Source organism: Acromyrmex echinatior, chromosome 11 (assembly GCF_024713525.1).
Source record: "Acromyrmex echinatior isolate Ae372 chromosome 11, ASM2471352v2, whole genome shotgun sequence".
In the NCBI taxonomy this organism is placed as follows: domain Eukaryota; kingdom Metazoa; phylum Arthropoda; class Insecta; order Hymenoptera; family Formicidae; genus Acromyrmex; species Acromyrmex echinatior.
In genome coordinates, this window is record NC_141862.1 from 5678758 (window position 1) to 5701282 (window position 22525).

A 22525-nucleotide genomic window follows, 5' to 3' on the forward strand; every position below is an offset into this window, starting at 1 on the left:
TATTTCATAGTTGTGCCCTTTTCACGGAGCTTTTAATGAACTTTTATAAATTCATTTATAAAGCGTCGCAGTGAAGCAGGAAGTAACGCCGGACGGTGTCATCGCGCAATTGCAAATCTCATCGGCGGAAGCAGCTGACAGCGGTGCGTACTTTTGTCAAGCGAACAATCTTTACGGGCGCGATCAGCAACTGGTGCAACTCCTCGTGCAAGGTACGAGTATGGGTTTATAGGTCAATTCATCCCGATATAGAATAATTGAATTCCAAATGCAATATTCTTGTGCTATATACACGTATATCGTCACACGAGTGCATTAATATCGAATTTCGCATGTTTTAGAACCACCTCAACCGCCGAGCGCCCTAGAAACTGCTATGGTGGCTAGTCGCAGCATTAACGTTAAGTGGCAGCATAAGTCGCAGGACACTAGCGAAGTCACTAAATATATCCTTCAGTATAAAGAGGGCGAAGGTAAATTGGCAAATATTATTTTACATCAATTCGATGAAATAAGTAAAGAAGAACCAAATATAGGTCAAGAGTCTTGACTCAAGACTATGTATACTTGGTGTTTAATAATTCTATATGTAAATTTTTAATACATCTTCTAATTATACACGGAATAGATTGTTACGACCAAACGTTGCCCATCAATACATTTTTTTGATTATAAGAACGATTATGATAATCGTAAGATTGGTATATCTTAATGGTTATAGCTGTAAATAAAATATGTCCATCTTACTGTTATCGCAATAAATATATTAATGCGAAAATTATCATTGTTTCTGGTTGTGATAATGTAACTTTTTTTTTCTGTGTACATATAAATTACGCCGAATATTGTTGGACTTAAAACGCAATCATAAATTGAAGCTAAAATAACAATATTAAAAATTAAGCATCAAGATATAGTCTCGATTATATTTGATCTTTCTTTACTTATTTCATTTATTCATATAGCAGTCTAGTTCAACTTACTATTGTACATTCGATGTACTAAAGTACGTGAAGTATACTTTTAATTAATATTGCACTGAAAAAAATGCGCAAAATGCAAGAAAATACAAGAAATAATAAATTATGAGATCGATAAATACAATTTAACTTAACAAATATCTATATTAAGTTTTTTTATAAATTAATCATTTAATAAATTTTTTGAATATTCTCTTATTCCGATTTTTTTTCATAAAAACTTGTTGTTTCTCAATTTAATACAAATTGTATTCAAGAAAAGTTCTAACACTTATAAATTAAAATGCTAGGCGGAATATGGCAGCAACAAGAGTTTACTGGGCCACCCTTACCATATGCGGCATTAATCGACGATTTAAAACCCGCCACGAGATACACCATACGCGTGATAGCGGAAGGTCCAGCAGGCCGATCTGTTCCCTCAGCGGAACTTCTTGTCAGAACCGAACCGCAGAAACCAGCTGGTCCGCCAATGAATCTCGCAGCCAGACCTCTCTCCTCGTCTGAAATACTCGTCACTTGGTCACCGCCTTTAATGGAACTTCGCCATGGTGACATACAGGGTTTCAATGTCGGTTATAAGGAAACGAGGTATAATTATTACAAAGAAATTAAATCCTAACTGAATATATATATATATATATATATATATAACTCGAAGTAAATAGTATTATATAGTATTACTCGAAGTAAATAGCCAATCGTGTAAAATATAAAACATTTAAATGATAAATATTGAAAAAACAGGATGACAAAAAAGTTTGTTCTGGTAAAAATTTTTCTTTGAATTTTTTATATTTTCAGAATTTTTATTTTTAAATTTCAAAATTTTTAATTAATTTTATAAAATTTTTTTATAAAATTTCTCAGATTTTTTAATACAAATTGGAACATTTTTAAAAATACCAAGAATATCTATATCGATCTGTTCTAGAATTCTTTATATATATAAATTTTAAAATATTCTAAGATTTTTCGCTAAGAAATTTGAAAAAAATTTTAAATTTTTTAGAAATTATAAAATGAAAAATTTTAGAGAATCTCAAAATTTACATATATGAAAAATTTTAAGAAAAGATGTAGAATTTCTCAGTATTTCTGAAAAGTGTTCTGATTTACATAATTTTTAGAAAAACTTTTACTAGAATGACCACAAAGTTTCATTTATCAAATCATTAAAACGTATATTTACATTTATAAAAAAAAGAACGAATTCTGAAGTGTTGTACTTTTTTAAATAATAATTAACATTTCAAATGGCCATCTTTACCTTCGATACAATCTTTAAGATGTTTCTAGAAAGCTTCAACGCTGGACGTTCATCTTTCCGGATAAATCCTTCGAAAATAAAGTCTTTAATCCATCAACTAATGAAAATCTTTTGCAAAATCTTTTTGATATTTAATAAGATGTAAAATGATAACTATCATTTTTTAAAGATTGTTTTTTTTTTAAATACATTACTATACAGGTAAGCTGACATTATTTATTATTATTTGAACAAATGACATCTTTAATTTTATTATGAAAATGACGACAAATAACGTCAACTTGCTATCTGAGTATAATATGATTTGGTAAACACAAAACTTCGTTGCTAAACTTTTTGGTCATCCTATATTATGTGAAGACAATAATACATGAAGAGATTGATTATAATTAAATATTTAAATCATGTTCGGTTTTAACCCCCTTGTTAACTTGTTTTTGTTGGAGAATAAAATAAATTTGAAATTACACCGATGTATAATAATAAGAACAAATATAAATAAATTTTTCAATAATTGTGGATAAATTCCTTGCCGGAAGTTTGAGCAGCATAGTCAGGGGATTGTTATTTCAGCTCAAACAATCCATCGTACAACTTCAGTTCCGTCTCGGGCGATGGAGAGGAAGGAGGCGGAGAGCTTCGACTTACAGGTCTTAGGCCATACACCAGATATACTCTTGTCGTTCGAGCTTATAATCAGGTGGGGCCAGGACCTTTGTGTGAACCACTGATCACGCAGACCTTGGAAGATGGTGATTATTAAAGTTTTAAGTCTTTCATTGAAATTCTTTTCTTTTCTATTCCCTAAGATAAAGTTCTAAGGTAATAATCGTTTGGAAATAACTATTTGTAGTTCCCAGCATGCCACCAGAAGATGTGAGGTGCGCGGCACTTTCTTCCCAATCCTTGCAAGTGTCCTGGCAACCCCCGCCCAGCACTCACAGCAATGGTATCATCCAGGGTTATAAATTAAATTACGAACCGATTTTGGCAGACGCGTGGCGAGGCGTAGACGAGATGGAGGTGAATATCCTATCAAATTAATTTATTCCATATGTTTTCCTATCTTAATTAATTAGTTGATTTCATAATTAGGTTCGTAAAACAAGTGCTCTAACAACGGTTTTAACTGGGCTCAGACGATACACCAATTACACTATCCAGGTTTTGGCTTATACCAGAATTGGCGACGGTGTGCCTTCCGCTACAACTTACTGTCAGACGGATGAAGATGGTGATTTACTTAATATCTCGGAGTAATCTTTTTCTTTGACAAAATTTTAATAAATTTTTTTTCTTTTGCTTTTTTTACATAGTGCCAGGCAGTCCGGCTGATATTAAAGTCGTCGTGAGTTCACCACAGGCTCTTTTCATCTCATGGCTACCACCGCTTGAGCCAAACGGAGTTATTACGAAATACAATCTTTATACAAGGTAGTAAAAATATATAAGTAAATCAAAATTTGTATTTTATCTTTTGCGCTTCATATGCAAAAAAAACTTCTGATCTTGCAATTTAAGGTATTTTGTATGATTAGTTTTCTACACAGTTGAAAAATTTATGTTAAATTTAATTACACATTTTATGTGCTCCAATTAATCTACTCAAATTTTTGAAACACAAAATGAATATGTTAGGAAGTAACACAAATGTTATGTAAAAAAATTAATACAAAAAATATAATACTGACAGTTTTTAAACAAAATGTGGAAGCATACTTTTTCTCCGTAAAATTAACATTTACAATATGATAAATTAACACATTTTATTCATTTATTTTATATTTTAAAATACATTATTTTTTTATGTCAATTGTTACTTACAAATTGTATTATTTTAACACTAAAAGTTGTTAAGTATTAATTTAACATAAAATATTCAAATAATATAATCACATTATGTTAAATTAACACTATTAAAAATTCAACATAAAAAATGTTAACAATATTTTACCATTTTAATATAAGTACAAAATGTTTTTTGTCAAATAAGATCTTAAAAAATAAATTTATTGTGTGAATTAAAACTTTCAAATATATATTTGACAAAGTACAGATAATAAGAACATTCCACAGAGTCGTCGATGGACGAGAGGAGCTCAATCACGGCAAGAAGACATTACCGGCGTCGAGCACGTACTTCGAGGCGACTGATTTGCAGCAACATGTCGAGTATCAATTCTGGGTAACTGGTAGCACACGAATGGGCGAGGGCCAAAGTTCGAGAGTGGCGGCGCAAGTACCGACGAATCGTGTGCCAGCCAGGATCACGTCCTTCGGCGGTCATGTGGTGCGTCCATGGCGAGGTTCGGCGACTTTGGCGTGCAACGCGGTCGGGGATCCGACAAGAGATTGGTACAAGAGTACCACGGAGCAGATACGCACCGATTCCACCAGGAACGTGCAGATTCTAACGACTGGAGAACTCGTGTTGTCAAATCTGCAATCACAGGACAGTGGAAATTATACCTGTCAGGTGGAGAACTCTCAAGGCAGTGACAAGCTGCATTATACTCTCACGGTGCAAGGTAATTATTGCGATAAATTTTCTTCTTTATTTTCATAATTTTATATATAAAGGGCAAGTAGGCAATCTTATACAAAAGAGTATTGTGATCCTCCGTCTATAATCACATTTTTACTCCCTTTGTTCGATCTAATATTTTTACTGGGTTTTTTAATATTCAAGATTAATCTTCGTCTGTATTACAGGGTGTATCACCAAAATCCGGACAAATCGAACAATTTCTTCAAACAAAATGTTTTTAATGAAAAATTAAATATTACAAAAAATCTTTTTACATGGCACTTGGGGGATCCCTGTAGAGCACAATTATTCGATATATCCCCGATTAGCTTGAATAACGGCCTCTATTCTCGATCTGAAGCGAATGCGTTCGCACGCATGCTGTAATGTAGCGTTGTCCATGCCAACGAATGTTGCCAATAGCGATCCTTAATGACGTCACATTGGGAGACTTGTTTGTGACTCTTTCAACTACGCTCCATACGGAAAAATTTAAATTGAAATTTGTCCGGATTTTGACGTACATTAATGTGCGTGACCTGTACATTATCAGGTAGTTTTTTTAATAAAATATTTTAGAAGTGGGAAACCGAATTCTGGTCTCTTCTTTATTTCGAAGAAATTTGAGAGTGAACGCATTTTGTACTAAAAAAAAAAGACTCATATTGCAGAGAGAATTATTTAATATCAAAATAATTATTGATCCATTTGTTCGTAGCTATTATGATGTATAATAATTGCTGCTACATAATGACGAAGCAAATATTCTGTTAAATAGATTTTAATAGATAATCGCTAAATCAACTTATATTATATAGACTCTAATTTTACAGAATATTAGTCCAGTCTAGAATACACTGCAATCTAAAATTTACTGTTACAGTTCCGCCCAGTGCGCCTGTATTATATGTAACTAGCTCTACGTCGAGCAGCGTGTTATTACATTGGAAATCCGAGCATAATGGTGGTGCTCCTTTGACGGGTTACACACTATATTATCGAACTGCTCATGGTACCCTTGATGAGTTACAACTATCTCGCCATGCCACTAGCCACGAGCTGAAGGTATTTTCTTGAGATTAATTTGTATTAATTGTTTATATATATATATATATATATATATATATATATATATAACAAAATATTACTTGTTTCAAGTATACAACTTGTAAGATCACAATAATAAATCCTGCACGCGCAGATTCTATATAGAAGTCCGCGTATTATGCGAGATTAAATGTATTATGTGAAAATCTATACAAAATTTAGAATATTTTTTTTTATTTTAGAGAAATAAAAAATAATCCAATATTATATTGTAACAAGAAATTATTTTTATGTTATCTTAATACAAAAAGAACTTATAAATGTTATTAAATTTATAAAATCATATAATAAAGTCATTACAACGTGGAAAGATTGTAAGATTCCACAAAGCTTTAATTTAGTAAAACTATCAGCAAAATAAATCTATATTAGAAATAACCTTATTTCAAAAATTTTAAATGGTGCAATCTATTTGAAACTTGCGCAAATTATATTAAATTACAGTTTAAAAAAGTAGTATTAAATATTAGGTGTTGGAATTAATTCGTAGCGTTTTACAAGTGATGGGAAGTACTTTCATTAATGTATTTTTTAATGCTCATGTGAAATAAATAACATTCTTTCATTAAAAACGCTACGAATTAATTCCAACACCTAATACTTTGTCACATAATAAATAGGTTGTAAACGTTATAAAAATCTGTATAATACGTATTATACAAGAGTCTATTACAAAAAGTGCAATACAATAAATTAACATATAGCAGTAATTAAAATTATAGCGTAAATTAAAGTTAACACGTATTCTGAATAATGAACCATTATTGAAAACCGATTAATGAACTTTTTAATTGAAAAAGTTGACGATTTCTGTTAGTTTAGAAACTAAATTGATCGAAATTGTAATTACTTTAACAGGGGCTCCTGTGCGGAAACACGTATCAGTTATATCTAACATCGCATAATAAAATCGGTAGCAGTCCATCATCACCGGTGCTCTCAGTTCGAACTCAGGGCCAAGCTCCGGGCATTCCACCGGCGGCTGCCTTCCTTAGCCCAAATTCTACCACTTTAGTGCTGCGATTGCACGTCTGGCCTGATAATGGTTGCCCTATAAAATATTTCGTTATACAGTATAGACCAATAAATGAGTTTCATTGGACTCTGGTGTCGAACAACGTCAAGATGCAACGGCGATTCGTCGTAACTAATTTAACACCTAGCTCGGTCTATCAACTCAAAGTCGAGGCTCACAACGTAGCCGGCAGCAATCAGGCGGAATTTACGTTTGTAACGTTGACGAAGGAAGGTGGTAAGTTTGAAGATCAACTAATGCATGAAAACTTAATCCTTAAACGCCTTTTCTATGTAGACTTTTTCATATCGACTTTTTTTCAATGCTTTTTAACCCAGGAAAATTAAATTTTTTTGCGTTTGAAGAAAACATGACAAAATTGCCATAAAATATTTGTTTGCGAGAAATTGTTCGAAATGACGTATTAATGTATTATTGTATATAACACGTACTAAAAGTCTCGACCGCCAGCGGACTTGGAAAACTTTTTAACTTCAAAAAATTGATCAATAACGCGGTTTTTCAAAAATATCTCAAAAAGTATTCATTTCATCGAAATAAAGGTCGTTATCAAAAAGAAAGAAAGTTGAAATTACGAACAATTTCGTTTTTTTAAGATCGTACAATCAATACTTTCCATAATAGAATTTTTTTAAAGAATATTGTATTTTTGGCTTACAAAATAATTCTTATAAAGATTAAAGATTATTAAATTTCCTACAAAATCATTTTTTATTCATCTTCGTACGATCAAGTTTCTGAAATACACATCCGAGAAAGATTTACTTGTGTAAAATTAGTCTAAAAAGAAAATTTTGTTCTTGTTTATTTGTACATTACTCGCATCTGACAGTATTTTAATGATATAAACAAGTAAATTATAAATTCATACCATATAATAATCTCAATAATAATATAATTATTAATAATAATATTTTTTAAAGTAATAAAAATTTAATAATTTAATTACTGTCATGCAAAAAAATATTTTATTGCTCCAAAATTATCGCTGTTTTTTGTATCTAGAAAATTATGTATCACACGCGTAGAATTTATAGCACAATATTCTAATTCTCTATATGCAAGAAAATTTAGGTCTCATAATCAAATATAAATCACTGTTAAATATCACAATCACAGTCATCTGATTGAACATTACAGAGAAACTTTTTTGATAAATTTGACTATTGATTAGATATAAAACATAAAATCGTAGTGCTTGCTAATTATTTATCCATTTTAGTTAATTTTTCGTATCTAAATAATTTTTACTATGATTATTTTGGATCGGCTGTTTTGAATTTTTTACATTGTATTTGACTCTAAAAATCTTAATCTTCAGTATATACAACACAAAATAACAAAACCAATTCTGAAAGTTGTACATTTTTTCCCTTTTTACTTATTGCAAAATATCTTTTGTACTATGACTTTTTCTTGGCCAAAAATTTTTGTTTTTTAGTCTTAAGATTAAAAACCTTTCGATTTTATTATAAGTACTTTTTATGTAAGAGTAGCCGAATCCGAACTATTTATATAAAACGTTAAAAAATAAGTTTTGTTCAAAAATAAAAAAAAATATTTTTAAAATCATATCTCCGAAATTATTGGTCGTACAAGGATGAATAAAAAACATTTTATAGGGAATTGCAGTAACCTTCAATTTTATAAAAAGCTTGTATTTTGTACGTAAAAGTAGTCAGATCCGAGATATTTACGAAAAAAAGTGAAAAATCGTTTCATTTTCGAAATGATCAAAAATATATTTTTTTTTAAATTCTATCACGGAAAGTATTGATCGTATGGCCCTAAAAAAAGTAAATTGTTTGTAATTTTATCAGCTTTCTTTTTGATAATGATCTTTATTTTGATTAAATAAAAATTTTTCGAGATATTTCTGAAAAACCGCATTTTTTATTAATTTTTTCAAGTTGGAAAGTTTTCCAAGTCCGCTGACGGTCAGAACTTTTCCAGTATGTTGTATAATACGTCATTTCAAACAACTTTCCGCAAATAAATTGTTTATGGCAATTTTGGCTCCAAAAAATTTAATTTTCCTGGGCTATTTTCCATTAATTATAATTTTTTTTTATTAATAAAGATACATACACATTTACTAAGTATCATTATACTCCTTAATGTTGGACGTTTTGATTGAAAAATACTTTTTACAATATGTTCATTTTCATGAAAATTATAAGCAACCAAATTAGATTGTCATATACCAGTGTGTTATTCCCTTAGAGAGGTGTTTAAAGATTAATATAGCGCAACTTTCATCGGAAGATAATAGTGATCGAAGATGCGTCCGCATCATCCGATGAAACTAAATTGAAAAGTTTATATCCAAAAGCACTGTGGTCCTGTAACTTTGCAGAAACACCGCCGCCAGGATTATCGAAACGCGGGATGACATCGGCCATGCCGTTTTATGCGGATATTAAGGTGATACTGCCATTGCTAGTGGCTACTGTCGCTTTGGTCGCCGCAGCGGTGATTGTTGCCTTTCGCTGGAAGAATAGTGAGTTCAATTTAATGCAATTACATATTGCTTCTCAGATCTTTCTCGTAAAATTATCTTTATTTTATAAACATTGTATTATAAATAAATATTATAAATTTTATATTTAAATAGTTATTTTAGTATTTCTTCCGCTTCTCTCAATTATTTTTATATATCTTTTGATATTTAAATAAATATTTAATTTGTATAATAAAGAAGGATTAACGTATTTATCAGGATACTTGGGAGGTCAAATGCAACGGCCGATGAAAGAGTCGCAAGAGAATCAACAGAATGCGGAGACACAGCGAGAACGTTATTATGCCACGATTCATAAAGTGGCATTACAACAAGCGGCAAATACGGGTGCGGGGCCCGACAAGATTCCAGGTGAACCTTTGTTACGATATGGACAACTACCAGGTTTGGTACTATAATTACTGTTGCGCAGGTACGAGTCGGCTTTAGCGCCGCTCAACAGTAAAACAAGACTGCTTAAAGAAATAAATTTTATTTAAAATTTTTTTATCTTACTTAAAATTTTTTTTTTAATTTTGTTAAAAAAATTTCTTTTTTAATTTTTTAAAAGAGTGTCTATCATATTACTCGTTTCTAAAGCACAGAATTAATTAATTTAAATTGAAAAAAATCTCTTTAATATTCTTCAACCAGTCTTAAAAATGAAAAATAAAAATTAGTGTCTTAGTGTAATAAGAAATAATATTATCAAATTGAAAGATAAAACAATTTTGTGCGTTTTCGTTCGTGAATATGAGATCGAAACGGATGAACGACTGATACAGTTAACCCGACGCGATTTGAAAGGTAGGCAATGCCTCTGATGGGTTACAGAGACAGCGGAGGACATTTCGCCGTACGCTACGTTCCAGCTTTCGGAGGGTGGCGGGGGAAGCCTGGCAGGATTGGGCGCATTGGGCGGATTGGGAGGCGCGGCGGAAGCCACAGCGGCCGGTCTCCACCCGAACAACACTCTTCTACACAGCTTCATGTATCACGAGCACGCCATGACCGAAGGGTGCGCGAGCCCTCCACCGGCGGCGACGGTATACGCCTCTTTCTTTCACTAGAATTTTATTTATTACTTGATTCAGTTTTGAAATTCATTGTACAAATGTCATTATACATGCGTTTGTGGAATATGGAATACTATATGTATACATATACATGTATATATATATATATATATATATATATAATATTAAATTATTAATTCTTACTAAACTATTATTTCTTATTAAATATATTAAACTATTAAATTATATTATATTTACATATATATGAAATCACATACTTATATTATTTTTAATTTGTATAAATTGTAAATAATACAACTTTTAATTAACAATGCATAACTCGATTGGAAATTAGAACTGATTTAGAATTCTCTTATAAATTGTATTTTGCACACAAAGATCCAATCTGTGCAGAGCATGAAGAGCGTCTCGTCGAGAAGGCGGCAACAGAGAAAGCAGCAAACCCCAGGCGATGTCGAGAGCGACGAGAGCGAATCTGACCCGGACCAACTGATAAGCTCGCGCACGGAATCGTCGAATCAGCTGGACGCTGGAAAATTAAAACATAGTACGTTCTAATATGAGATTTATTCAAATCTCAACTAATCGATATTCTAATGCACTGTCGTTTCAGTTCGCGCGGTCTCGGACTTTATTTATCACGGCACGTCGAGCACGTCTTCGGACATTTCTCCAATGTCCGAACAGAAGTCACTGCCACGGAGGGGGCGATCAAGGTAACGAATAAAATAACAAAATGTATAAATTAATATTTATTAATCAATTCCACTTTGTCGTAATTTTCCAATTTCTAATCTCTCAGATCAATGTTAAAATATACAAAAATGCAATTTGAGTGATTTCTGAGTCACCTTTGCCAATGCGCATTTGCATTGTTTAAATCAAATTTTAAAAATCATGCAGTTAATAAAATTATTAAAAATTATATTAAAAGTTATTACACTAAGTTAATTAGGCGCGTATCTCTCTCTCTTTCTCTCATTTAATCACTTGATTAATCCTTACTGCAAAACGTTCATTCACAACATCCATCAGTAAGCTTGTTTCTTTTGGCTATCTCGTAAGATGGCATGTTCCCAGCAGGAGCTCTCTACGCACACTACTACCGCCGATCTCGGTCGCGGAGACCGCGTTCGTCGGCAGCAATCAGGGAGCAGTTGTACCCACGCCGGGGAACGGAGACCGACCGGAGCTCAGCGAGGCCGAGTGCGACATCGACTCTCTGAAGAAGCTGAAACTGGGGCTGCGAAGCTCTTTGTGGTCGCGGCCAAGCACTCAGAATAATCCCTCCTCGGATTACTCCATCGCCGTTTAATCTGTCCCCGAATGTCACAATCCCCACGGTAGCACCCCTTTTTCTCTTAACCCCATGGGCCAAAGATTAGGTAAATTGATCTCTTCCCTTCGTGTCTCGTCAAGAATTTCCTCGTGGCCATTCGTAGGGCCAATCGACTGCCACGTCTTCTGTCGACGATAGGTAAATTACGTTCTGCTCGTTAATGATGATCGAGGGAGAGGCGTGCATAAATAAGATCGGGAAGGATCGAGACAACGAAGATGGACGATTATAGAGGAACACACGTGTGTGCATATAAAATCAGGTAGAAGATGATTTCTTGCCAGAGATGAAAAATCTTAATTCCCTGAAATATTTAAATTATATTATTATTTTACAATATAAAAATAAGTTTTCGCATTGCAGATATTAACTTTTGCAATATTTAATCAACGATATACTTATAAGCTATATATAATGACAGAACGCGACACTATAAGACCTATTCTTCTATAAACGTGTGTCTTCGTTGATCGAGCCGAGAGAACTAGTCGAAAGTATCTATAAGTACGTGCTTCTCCTCTTCCTTGTCTATGACGCGACGTGAGATAATACACATGCGTGGAATGCGTGAAGTGTGTGAGTGAGTCCAAGTCCGAATGCGTGGATGATCGTCGAATCGCGTGTACGAATGCGTGCCAAAACGACAATTTGCTCAGACCGCTGCGAGTCGTTTCGCCGGCGGGTGATCCATTCGAGACCAAAGACTTAATCGTATGTACGAACAGAGCATGGGAAAATACTTCGCGTATCATGAACAAGACAGGTAACAGGCTGCATCTTCCATCCCGAGAAGTTCTTTTTTTTATTTATGTCAGTTTTTTTTATTTTTCTTCGTCTTATTTAATCTTTTTAATAATTTCTATTATTACAAAACGGATTATCGAAAAATTATAACAATTATTGTAATTATTACAAAATTTTATACATATTATGATATTACTTATTTATATACATATTTATATATACATATTATGATATTACTTAAGGTGAATATATTTCACTTGCAATTGATTGTGAGACTAAGATTTAATTTATTTATATTTATATGAAAATTTGTTATTGAAATGGGATAATTGTTATGATACGTTATTGACTATTTGCTTATCATTTTACTTCTTATTATATAGATACTAATTTACCCCGCTATTGATATTATTATAATTTCGTTATTTTCATAATTTAATTTTTCTAATGTCTAAATTTTGTTTATATTATTAACATTTAATAAGTTTTCCTTTTTGTTTCTCATATATACAAAGCAGCTCGAAACTGTCGCTATTCTGGAAATCATGCTCATCTTGTATTCGGTGCGCGCATGTTATTAAAAATTGGGATGAGAACGAATAGGAAAGGAGAAGAGACCGGACTTCCAAGTCTCCAAAAAGCGGATCGTTGACGGTTCGGCTCTGTTGCATTGTAAAGTTTATATACGTACGAATATATATATATATACACATATATATATATATATATATATATATATATATATATATATATATATATAATAGTACCGTTGATTACTTTAAGTCCGTTATTAAACCTAAGACTTCTATGTAGAACGTTTTCCTGTACGCGGAGCGCGTTACGATCGGAAGAATCGAGTACGAAGCTACGAAGCTAATCGTAGCACAATCTCATTTTTCTGCTCTGTATAAATTTCGGCCAAGGCATTTGAAGGAGAGCCGCGGCTTTCTCCTTCTTCAGATCTCTCTTCTAATGTCGTGCACCTTCGAGACTTTGTGATCCGACGCGACCAATTTTACTATTGCAATAAGTCGTACCAACAGAACGACTTTCCTTTTCAGACTGAACTCGAAAGTACTATGAAAAATTGCCATTAGAATTAATTAATTACGCGTGCATCCTACCGCGTCGCGAGCTTCCAATATTTCCACGACACTGCCATTCCGCAGACTACTTACCGCGACTTTAAAGGATCTAATTCAGATCACTTTATGTACTCCGGAATGAAAAAAAAAAAGAAACATGTTTTTGTAACTTTTACCAAGACGTGGTAACGTTTTTAATGTAAAAAAAACCTGTTTGACCCATTTTCTCTCGCCGACAAACGTCGTTTTAAATAATTAAGTATACTATACAATATTGTATATTCGGATATCTGTGATGGCGTACGTACTTCCACTTTCTAGTTTATTTCAGCGCGAAGGAAGCTGCTCCGAATTTACAGTACATTATCGTATAAAACGATAATAATTTTAATCTTGTGGAAAAAAAAGAAGTAGAAATCCTAATAGCACACTTTATCCGAAATACATCCCGAGGATATCCTTAGAATGTTCAAAGGACATACGGACGTCCTCAAGACATTCCTTGGAGGTCTGTGCTGTTAGGGAAGAGATTAAGAAATTCTAGTTATGCCATAATATTAAGGAATGTTTAGAATTTTGAGTTTTATTGCGAGATAATGTCAATAAGTTAAGAAAAGCTGTGCGCGACACTACGAAGACGAGGCCGTAGATAATACATATGTAGAATACAATATGTTTGAGTACACGGGCATCAAGACGCGCGCATACAAGCGCGTTCGTTAATGTATATAAGGGAAGCACGTCAATCAAACTCGTAGTGTTCGATTAAATTCGATAGAGCAATCTTCGAAGAGGATGAAGTGCGATTCACCGTTTTGCTCTTGGTGTGATTGCCGGGACATTTTCGTCGATACGATTTTTGTACATTTTTCTTGCGTCATGGACCGGCCGAGTTCTGTCAATATATCTTATATAACCTTTCAGAGGGACCAGTTAATTCTCTTCGTTGTCGTAATTGTGTGAGAAGCTAATAAAAAGTATTTAACGATTAATCAACGATCTCGAACAAATCTGATCAACGAATTTTTTACTATACAATTTTTCACAAAGCTAATTTGGAATAAAATACGATCTCATCTCTCGTCATTTATCCGATTAAAATTTGTTACTTTAAAATCTCGTCGTGATAAGGTACTTTTGGATTGGTTTATCGGATTTTTATACATTGCATCGCGAGTAATTACACGGTCCTCGAAGGATGATGCAGTGACACAACTCGGTGCATCCCCCGTTACCATTTGCGATAATCCGTGCAGTTCGGAGAATATACTTTAATTGTTGCATTTATATGGATGGCGGAGGCGAGCGAACAAATCAAATGCACAATTGTTATTGTAACTACGATTAATTATGTCATTGTAGGGAGAGAAAGCGCTTATGTGGCGCGAATGTGGCGTGGACGGTCCAATCGTGGCGCGAGATTGCGCAAAAAGAGTCATCGTAAGAGCTCCATAAAGTGAAGAAGCTCGAAAATTCTTTCTCCGTTCTGCGATCGGAGATTGTATGATTAAAACGAATTGTCGATTAAATTTAAATAAACTGTATTAAATCTGTGGTACGACATTTCGATGCATTGTGTCGATCGTAGAATCGATTAAATAAATTGATATCGTGTAAAATAAACATAGGATCGATTTTCTGGGCCAACCTTATAAGATATTTGGTAAACATGAAAATTTATATTTATGTTTTTGTGCAATACGAATTTCTTGATTAACGATCGATATAATCGAACGATTCGCAGTCTATTGACTATTTTAATATCCCGTAAGCTCCGAAAACGTGGAGTCCAAATCGTCGCAGATGTATTTGTATTTTTCCTTTTCTTTTAGTAGATAATCTAAAACGTAAACAACAATTTATTAATAACAATTGATATCATTTTAATAAGTTTGGAAATTTAAAATCTATAAAAAATGCATAATACGATTAGTACCTTCCCTCTTGTCCATTTCTTTCGTGAATATCTTGACAGTTTTCTCAGCGATAATGGCACGCTTTTCAGCAGCTTTCAATTTTACTTTTAATTCCTTTAACTGTGCTTTGAATTCTTCCACCCTTTGATTAGCCTGCAACAAACAATCTCTTTATGCAGTCTTAATTTTTTAAATATGAAAAATATAAATTATTAATATGAAAAAATGTCTACTTTCTTTTCGGACACCTCCAAGGACTTGAATATATTGCCAACGATGAATAACTCATCCTCCCTCTCGAGAATTTTCCTATAAAATATAACGTCAAACATGTTAAAATCTTTTAAGCTTAAGTAATTTAAATAAAAAAGCAATATTAAGTAAAAACTTTTTTCAATAAATTTTTTACAATATTTTAAGGATGCTCATTAGCTTTCATTGTTAATTTATTGCTTGTCAATTTAATTTTATGATATTACGTAATCCAGCTTTAATTTAGGAAATAAATTGTGTTTCAAGGTCAACAAATAATATCAATGCGCAATTTGCTTGAACTAGAAATTATAAAATTCACACAAAAATATTATTCAGCAAAGTCGTCTTTAACCGAATGTGGTCTTCTTTGATTAAAAGAAATTTTTCTATGCATACGAATAAATAGGTAGAAACTTTTCATGCAAAAGTAAAACATCTTAGAAAGTAGGATATGTTGTGAAACATTCCTGTTTAAACTGAAAATAGAGAAGTAAGAAAGGATTCAACAGAAAAGAACGTAATCGCTATATTTAGAGAGTCGCGTACGCCTCGCTCGATTTAACTCTTTCTTCCGCCGCTTCCAGCTCGTCTTCAACGAATGCCAATTTTCTCGAAATCTCATCCGATTTCGTGTCGGCGTCTTCAGCAATAAGTCTCGCTTCCTTCAGCTGCGCCATCAATTGATCCATCCTCTCTTCATCCTGTTTGCTCCTGTTCTCTAGGACTTTGCAGATGCTGAGTATAAAGAATAATTTTATGATTATAAGCTTATCATATATTTCTTATTAAAAAATCGATAATGGTATTCATAAAAACTTAGTATCTACAGCGATTTTTATAATATTTATTAATATAAAATATTTTTTATATACCAGTAAAAAAAACATTTCATAATAAAAAATTGACAGAGTAAATTTTATGTAGAAATATACCGCTTTGCGTCTTCAGCAGTTTCTATGACTTGCGCGAGCTTTACTTGAGCCGACAAACGTCGCTCCTCTGACTTTTCTAAATTCTGCATGCATTGCTGCATTTTTCTATTAAGTACCGCCAGTTCCGATTGCGTCTGCAATTTTACAATTGACGTAAAGACAAATTGAATTTGGATGCACGTGATATATTTCTTCCAATTCACTAACCACAATGTAGACTCTCTCCTTTATCTCGAGATTCCTGTTTGACTTTATAAGTTGGGCCTTACTCACTTCCAAATCATGCTCCATTTGCATTAACTTTTTGGCCAATTCACGAACCTCATCCCTCAATTTTTCTTCCCTTCGATTTGCCTCCTTTGCCTGCTGGTCGCACAGGTCAGCTTTGTCCATTGCGAGATCTTTCTCAAGCTTTAGCGTTTGCAGCCGTTTTTTAATGGCATTCATGTTTTCGTTGGAAATTAATTAGAAATATTCTTTTTAATCAACGACGTTAATAGAAATTTTAATAGATAAATTGTTGCTTTCAAGCGAATTATTTTAATAATTGTATTAAGTCGCAAGAATTAGATTTTTATTATACTTAATTGATTTTATTGTGTGGCAAAGATTTTTATAATTTTTTATATTTTCAATTTACGATAATTATTTTTACGTTTTATATTCTTTAATTGCAATCAAGAATGTTTTTTTAAAAATGGTTCTGTATGAAACACTTTCACTTTGAAGTATCTTTTTGTTGCGCAAAAATGATAATTTTAAGCTTTACACTCTGTTAACAGAATTTTTAATTACTACAGAAACGAAGTATCAAAATGCAATGCCCGTGAGTTACTGTATTCAGTGACCGACGGGGACAATGTTTTATAGGCTTAATGCAATGCAAAAGGACAAAAACAACAGTCGCTTTAGTTAGGCTCAAACGAATTCTTGGACTTCTTAAAACAGTGATGCCCATGATCGTTGCCGATCGCAGATAAATTGGTCGACAAATATTTACTTTGCGTTATATTTGTTTAACAATTACTATTAAAAATGGATTTCAAAAGCACATGCTATATATATTTTATAATTTAAAATAACAGACATATCTTTGAATTTACTATACGATTTAGAATTGTATTATAACATTTTTTACAATATCTTTAATGCGTAAATGTTAATATTCACACAATTTCAATTTCGTAGTTATATCTTTCGTCAATCTCATCATGTTATAAATATATTTAACATTAAAGAAATATTAATAATAATAATAAAAACTAATTTAATTAATAATAATTAATAATTAATTTCTCTAATATTATTAACAATGTTAATATTACTGAAAAGCAATATATTACTACTCACTTTTATCATTTATTTATTTAGTCATTTTTGAAAACTTTATTCTATAGTCTATTGACAGCACGATGCATAAAATAATGAAAACTCATTAGAGAATATGTGATCTGTTTATTGAAAATACAGATTTTACATTAAATGTAGAAAGGATGCACGATATCGTGGTCTCGCTCGCGCGTACGACACTAAATCCCTCCAATATCTCTGAAAGAAAAAGAAATAGACGAAATTTTGAACAACACCTTCGAGCAACACAGCAAATACGAGCGACCGTGAACTAGTTGCCGATCTTGGTAAGGTATTGCATAAAGCGAAGCAATTATAGTAACAACCCGCATTGCATTGCCTTGTCTATCAGTAGATTATTGCGCGAAGCGAGTTATTTCTAATATCATTCACGGCACTTCATAAGGCAAAACAAATCGGTATTGCGATATAAGCGGCATTTAGCATAACGAGCTGAACTAAAAAATGAATAGCAATAAATAGCGAATAAGCGGAGGGAAGCAGCAGCAGTTAAAAGTAATAACGAGAGTCAAATCGAATTCATTCGCAGGATTTTAGTATCCTGTCATGTCGGCAAACGTCGCGTCCATATCGTCGCAGACCGCCTTGTACTTTTCCTTCTCTTCTCTGAGTTCATCTAAAACAAGCAATTTCTCAATGATATAGAAAAGAAAAAATAGAAATATTATTATTTTAATTTACCAAAAATACTGATTGAATTTACTGATTAAAAATAAAAGCTTCGAGAGAGGTTCTTACCTTCTTTCATATCCACTTCCTTTAGTAAAGCTTTCACCGTCCTTTCAGCAGTGATTGCGCGTTTTTCCGCTTCCTTCAATTTCTTTTTCGAGGATTTCAGCTGTAACTTAAAGTCTTCTACTCGTTGGTTCGCCTAAAATCAAAATAATGGAAAAGTGCCGTTGCGACTAATTATTATCACAGCATATTATATTACGTCACCTTTTCTTCGGACACTTCGAGGGACTTCACGATATTCTGTACGATGAAGAGTTCATCCTCACGTTCCACGATTTTTCTACAAAAAATATTTCTGTAAAAGGATTTACATATATTTTATATATATATATATATATATATATATAATATATGTAAATTATACATATATACATTATTAGTATATTATATATATATATATATATATATACATACATATATATATATATATGTATAATAATGTACACATTATATATATAATATATTATATAAATAAAACTATATATATAATACAATTATTATACATACGCCTCACTAGTCTTCACTCTTTCTTCAGCAGCTTCTAATTCTTCCTCCACGAACTGCAATTTTTTGGCTATTTCATCAGATTTCGCATCGGCGTCTTCGGCGATTAATCTAGCATCCTTTAATTCCGACATTAACTTCTCCATACGTTCCTCGTCCAAACGACTCCTGTCTGCCAAAACGTTACACATTCTGTATATAAAAAAAGATACAGCATTATTGCTTTGTCGAATCCTGCTTTATATAATTTACCTATTTATTTTATGTATGTGCATAACATTTGTACCCCGTAGAAATAATTAAGAAATTAGTCAAATCGATTTCAATTAACGTCCACAGCACTATATAATCAATCAATGTCATTCGATCAGTCATTTTTGGCTGAATAAAACATGAAAATCTGATGACAATAAATTTATAAACCTCAATGCATCGTCCGCAAGTTCGGTCGCACGTGCTAGTTTTATCGTAGCGGAAAGACGTAGTTCCTCCTTTTTGGTCAAACTCGCTTCGATCTCTTGCACTTTCTTCGTTAAAACGGTACGATCTTGTTCAGCCTGTACAACACGATTAATTGATACGTGATAAAAGATTCTTTAAATACGTGTGTATTGGAACTTAAAATACTGATTGTTACAGCTTCTTTGATAGCTTCTTATAATTATAAAGTTTCATTAGTTGAGATTCAATAGGACATATTATCTTAGAAAATTGTTTTCATTGTAGAACTTGTTGTCACAAATTTATGAAAAAGAAATTCGGTTTGTGGAAGATCCTAGAAAATCTATTCATATTAATCATTACATACTTTAGACCAAGATTTCTCGCACTGTTCTAGATCGGCAGTAGATTGCTCTAAGTTATCTTTAGTGACAGTATAATCTCGTTCCAATTGCGACAATCGCTTCTGTAGATCGCTGAGGTCATCGTTCAGCCTGTCTGCTCTTATATTCTCCTGTTTCGCTTTCGTCTCATTGACTTCGACCTTTTCGCTTGCGGCATCCATCTCAAGCTTCAGCGCCGCAATTTTCTTCTTGATCGCCTCCATCGTAATGTACGATTTTGGATTTTCCTCTTATCAGTTATTCTGGATATTACATTTATCTCGTAAAGCTAAAGTGCAATTTTAGACGATGAAAGATGGAAATTACGCTAATAAATGCGCGAGCAGAGCAGATAAAATTCATAAATCGTGCACTTACACAGAAAGAATGATTTTGTCGAAGTATTTAAAAATTTAAGTACAGATCTGAAAATTTTGTTGGGCCATCAAAATAAAATCATGGAGGAAATTCAAGCAGGATGAGCAATGCTGCAACAAGTTTTGACAATCTAGTAACTAGCTTGAGCATCTTATATGATTACTTTGACAGTTCAACAAAATTATTTTCAAAAATTAAAAAAACAAAGAACATGAAAAACCACAGCACAGGTTGTCGGTTGTGATGATTAAAATTTTATTCAATAATGAATTATTCAAGCGTTAATCAATACCCATATCAATAAATAAGCGATTAAACGTTTCGGCCACAATCTGGCCATCTTCAGTAATAAAACATCCTCTCAAAACGCAAAAATTTTTTACATTCAGTCGAAATAAGTACATCGGTCGTATGTTAAATTTCTTCTTTCGAAAGTTTCTCTTGGTATATAAATAGTGGTAAAATACATGATAAGACCAGTAACAACACACAATGTCACGACTAAAATTTAATTGTGCGAAAGTAATGTCTGAGATCTACCGCTTCGTTTTTTGACTGTAAAACAGGTAACGCATTTGCTCTTTATTTTTCGAGTATAAGAGATTAACGTAATTATAAAATTTATTCTGATTAGAATCTGGAAATTCATGTTCTACTTTATTCTGTCATATAAGCTGGAGTTATAATACTGCCGCACGATCATCGTCACACTGATAAGAACACTTTTAATCTATTTTAACATACGACCGATGTACTTATTTCGACTGAATGTAAAAAATTTTTGCGTTTTGAGAAGATGTTTTATTACTGAAGATGGCCAGATTGTGGCCGAAACGTTTAATCGCTTATTTATTGATATGGATATTGATTAACGCTTGAATAATTCATTATTGAATAAAGTTTTAATCATCACAACCGACAACCTGTGCTGTGGTTTTTCATGTTCTTTGTTTTTTTAATTTTTAAAATTATAACCACTTTTATTTTAGACATTTTAAAATTATTTTCAAATTTGTCAAAAATTTAGTTATAAATTTTTAGCTACTTCAACTACCGTTCTTTCTATATAATTAAAATACGAATGTTTTAATTGATTCTAATCAAATTCTAAACAAATATCTTAATTATTCGCAGTGAGCAAATCCGTACCTTAAATATAGTGACTAAAAGAAGGACGACAAGAGTGGTGCAATCACAAGAACTTCGATGTTACTCGCCGTGAGATTTCACCCCGTCATTCAACGCTCAATGTATTTACATATACCACCCTATTAATCATCACCCGTTTAATATAAATTTTACACGGTGATACTGGATGAGCAGAGGAATGCCTATTAAAGAGGACACTTACTGTGATCGTGACGATGATCCGCGGGGAGAATGCACAACCGGATGCCTTCGACAGCTAAGCTAAAATAAAACGAAACCGATTTCGGCGGCGGTGCCGACCACCTTCCCGAACTCCCCGATCCAATCCAATTCTATAATTGCTTGGGGATTTTGGCTATCGTCCCGAAACTTACCCTCCGCCGTCGTCACCGCGGCTGCCTACGAAACGCGATATCCGCTCGTTCCCATACTATTCTCGGCCCTCGAAAAGAATCTCGTTCCTGTTTTCTGCCGACCACGTAATCAACACCCATAGTAAACAGCCTGACCGATCCTATCGTCACAATGATAGCCGCAATCGACATTAAGAATCATTCAAATGTCAATCGGCGTGGACCCACTTCGAATCTTCCCGCTGATCAAAGCCTTGCCTATCCAATGGGTTGATGTCACGCGCGGGAGCTTTCGATGAAACCACACTAATAAAAACGTATAGCTCCGACATTTGGGATCAGATTAAACTTTGTGCTGTCTGCTGAAAAGGGACTTTACGAAACTGTGAAAAAAATCGTATGCCTAGGAAATAGATTGAGAAATTTAAAGAGTTGAATCAAGGGGTTGAAAATTATGTGAACTTATTTTATGAATTTAGAAAT

At 32.9% G+C, this 22525-nt stretch overlaps 3 protein-coding genes across 8 annotated transcripts in view; 1 reads left to right on the forward strand and 2 right to left on the reverse strand.

Annotated features, from left to right (window-relative positions):
• The window catches only part of Dscam2 (Down syndrome cell adhesion molecule 2), a 154788-nt gene extending 139540 nt beyond the window's left edge, over window positions 1–15248 (forward strand). For 2 of the 5 annotated variants that reach the window (XM_087411585.1, XM_087411586.1), the window contains exons 15-30: window positions 64–212; window positions 342–473; window positions 1271–1571; window positions 2824–3002; window positions 3104–3273; window positions 3346–3484; window positions 3567–3684; window positions 4327–4778; window positions 5661–5842; window positions 6743–7136; window positions 9277–9420; window positions 9640–9825; window positions 10255–10466; window positions 10851–11004; window positions 11071–11173; window positions 11523–15248. In XM_087411585.1, the coding sequence (XP_087267711.1) occupies window positions 64–212; window positions 342–473; window positions 1271–1571; window positions 2824–3002; window positions 3104–3273; window positions 3346–3484; window positions 3567–3684; window positions 4327–4778; window positions 5661–5842; window positions 6743–7136; window positions 9277–9420; window positions 9640–9825; window positions 10255–10466; window positions 10851–11004; window positions 11071–11173; window positions 11523–11772 (3265 nt within the window). In that variant the 3' untranslated portion in view covers window positions 11773–15248. The remainder of the gene's footprint in view (window positions 1–63; window positions 213–341; window positions 474–1270; window positions 1572–2823; window positions 3003–3103; window positions 3274–3345; window positions 3485–3566; window positions 3685–4326; window positions 4779–5660; window positions 5843–6742; window positions 7137–9276; window positions 9421–9639; window positions 9826–10254; window positions 10467–10850; window positions 11005–11070; window positions 11174–11522) is intronic. The other 3 variants (XM_087411583.1, XM_087411582.1, XM_087411584.1) reach the window with 3 other exon arrangements.
• A 21-nt stretch (window positions 15249–15269) lies between these two features.
• On the reverse strand, window positions 15270–18053 carry LOC105142980 (tropomyosin). Its single transcript, XM_011050929.2, has 6 exons — window positions 16936–18053; window positions 16729–16862; window positions 16343–16531; window positions 15775–15850; window positions 15562–15694; window positions 15270–15465 (listed from the first exon to the last, which is right to left on the reverse strand). Exons 1-6 carry the CDS (start codon window positions 17173–17175, stop codon window positions 15383–15385), a joined length of 855 nt encoding a protein of 284 aa, XP_011049231.1. The 5' UTR covers window positions 17176–18053; the 3' UTR covers window positions 15270–15382.
• Window positions 18054–18163: 110 nt separating this feature from the next.
• LOC105142978 (tropomyosin) lies at window positions 18164–22509 on the reverse strand. Of its 2 annotated transcripts, none has more exons than XM_087411591.1 (8): window positions 21892–22509; window positions 21690–21808; window positions 20147–20425; window positions 19762–19895; window positions 19342–19530; window positions 19039–19114; window positions 18838–18970; window positions 18164–18715 (listed from the first exon to the last, which is right to left on the reverse strand). In XM_087411591.1, exons 3-8 carry the CDS (start codon window positions 20384–20386, stop codon window positions 18633–18635), a joined length of 855 nt encoding a protein of 284 aa, XP_087267717.1. In that variant the 5' UTR covers window positions 20387–20425; window positions 21690–21808; window positions 21892–22509; the 3' UTR covers window positions 18164–18632. The 2 variants fall into 2 exon arrangements, with proteins under 2 accessions (XP_087267717.1, XP_087267716.1); XM_087411590.1 differs by having other exon boundaries at window positions 19039–19129.
• Between the last annotated feature and the right edge of the window lie 16 nt (window positions 22510–22525).

What these genes read in the sequence shown, in the direction of transcription:
- LOC105142980 (XM_011050929.2), bottom strand. Translation starts at nt 17,175, where the DNA reads ATGAATGCCATTAAAAAACGGCTGCAAACGCTAAAGCTTGAGAAAGAT. An exon ending in AGAGTTAAATCGAGCGAGGC is followed by an intron (nt 15,851 to 16,342) that starts GTACGCGACTCT and finishes TATATTTTATAG; the next exon opens with GAAAATTCTCGAGAGGGAGG. An exon ending in AGAAATGGACAAGAGGGAAG is followed by an intron (nt 15,466 to 15,561) that starts GTACTAATCGTA and finishes TTTACGTTTTAG; the next exon opens with ATTATCTACTAAAAGAAAAG.
- LOC105142978 (XM_087411590.1), bottom strand. Translation starts at nt 20,386, where the DNA reads ATGGAGGCGATCAAGAAGAAAATTGCGGCGCTGAAGCTTGAGATGGAT. An exon ending in GCGAGAAATCTTGGTCTAAA is followed by an intron (nt 19,896 to 20,146) that starts GTATGTAATGAT and finishes CGTGTTGTACAG; the next exon opens with GCTGAACAAGATCGTACCGT. An exon ending in GGAAGTGGATATGAAAGAAG is followed by an intron (nt 18,716 to 18,837) that starts GTAAGAACCTCT and finishes TGCTTGTTTTAG; the next exon opens with ATGAACTCAGAGAAGAGAAG.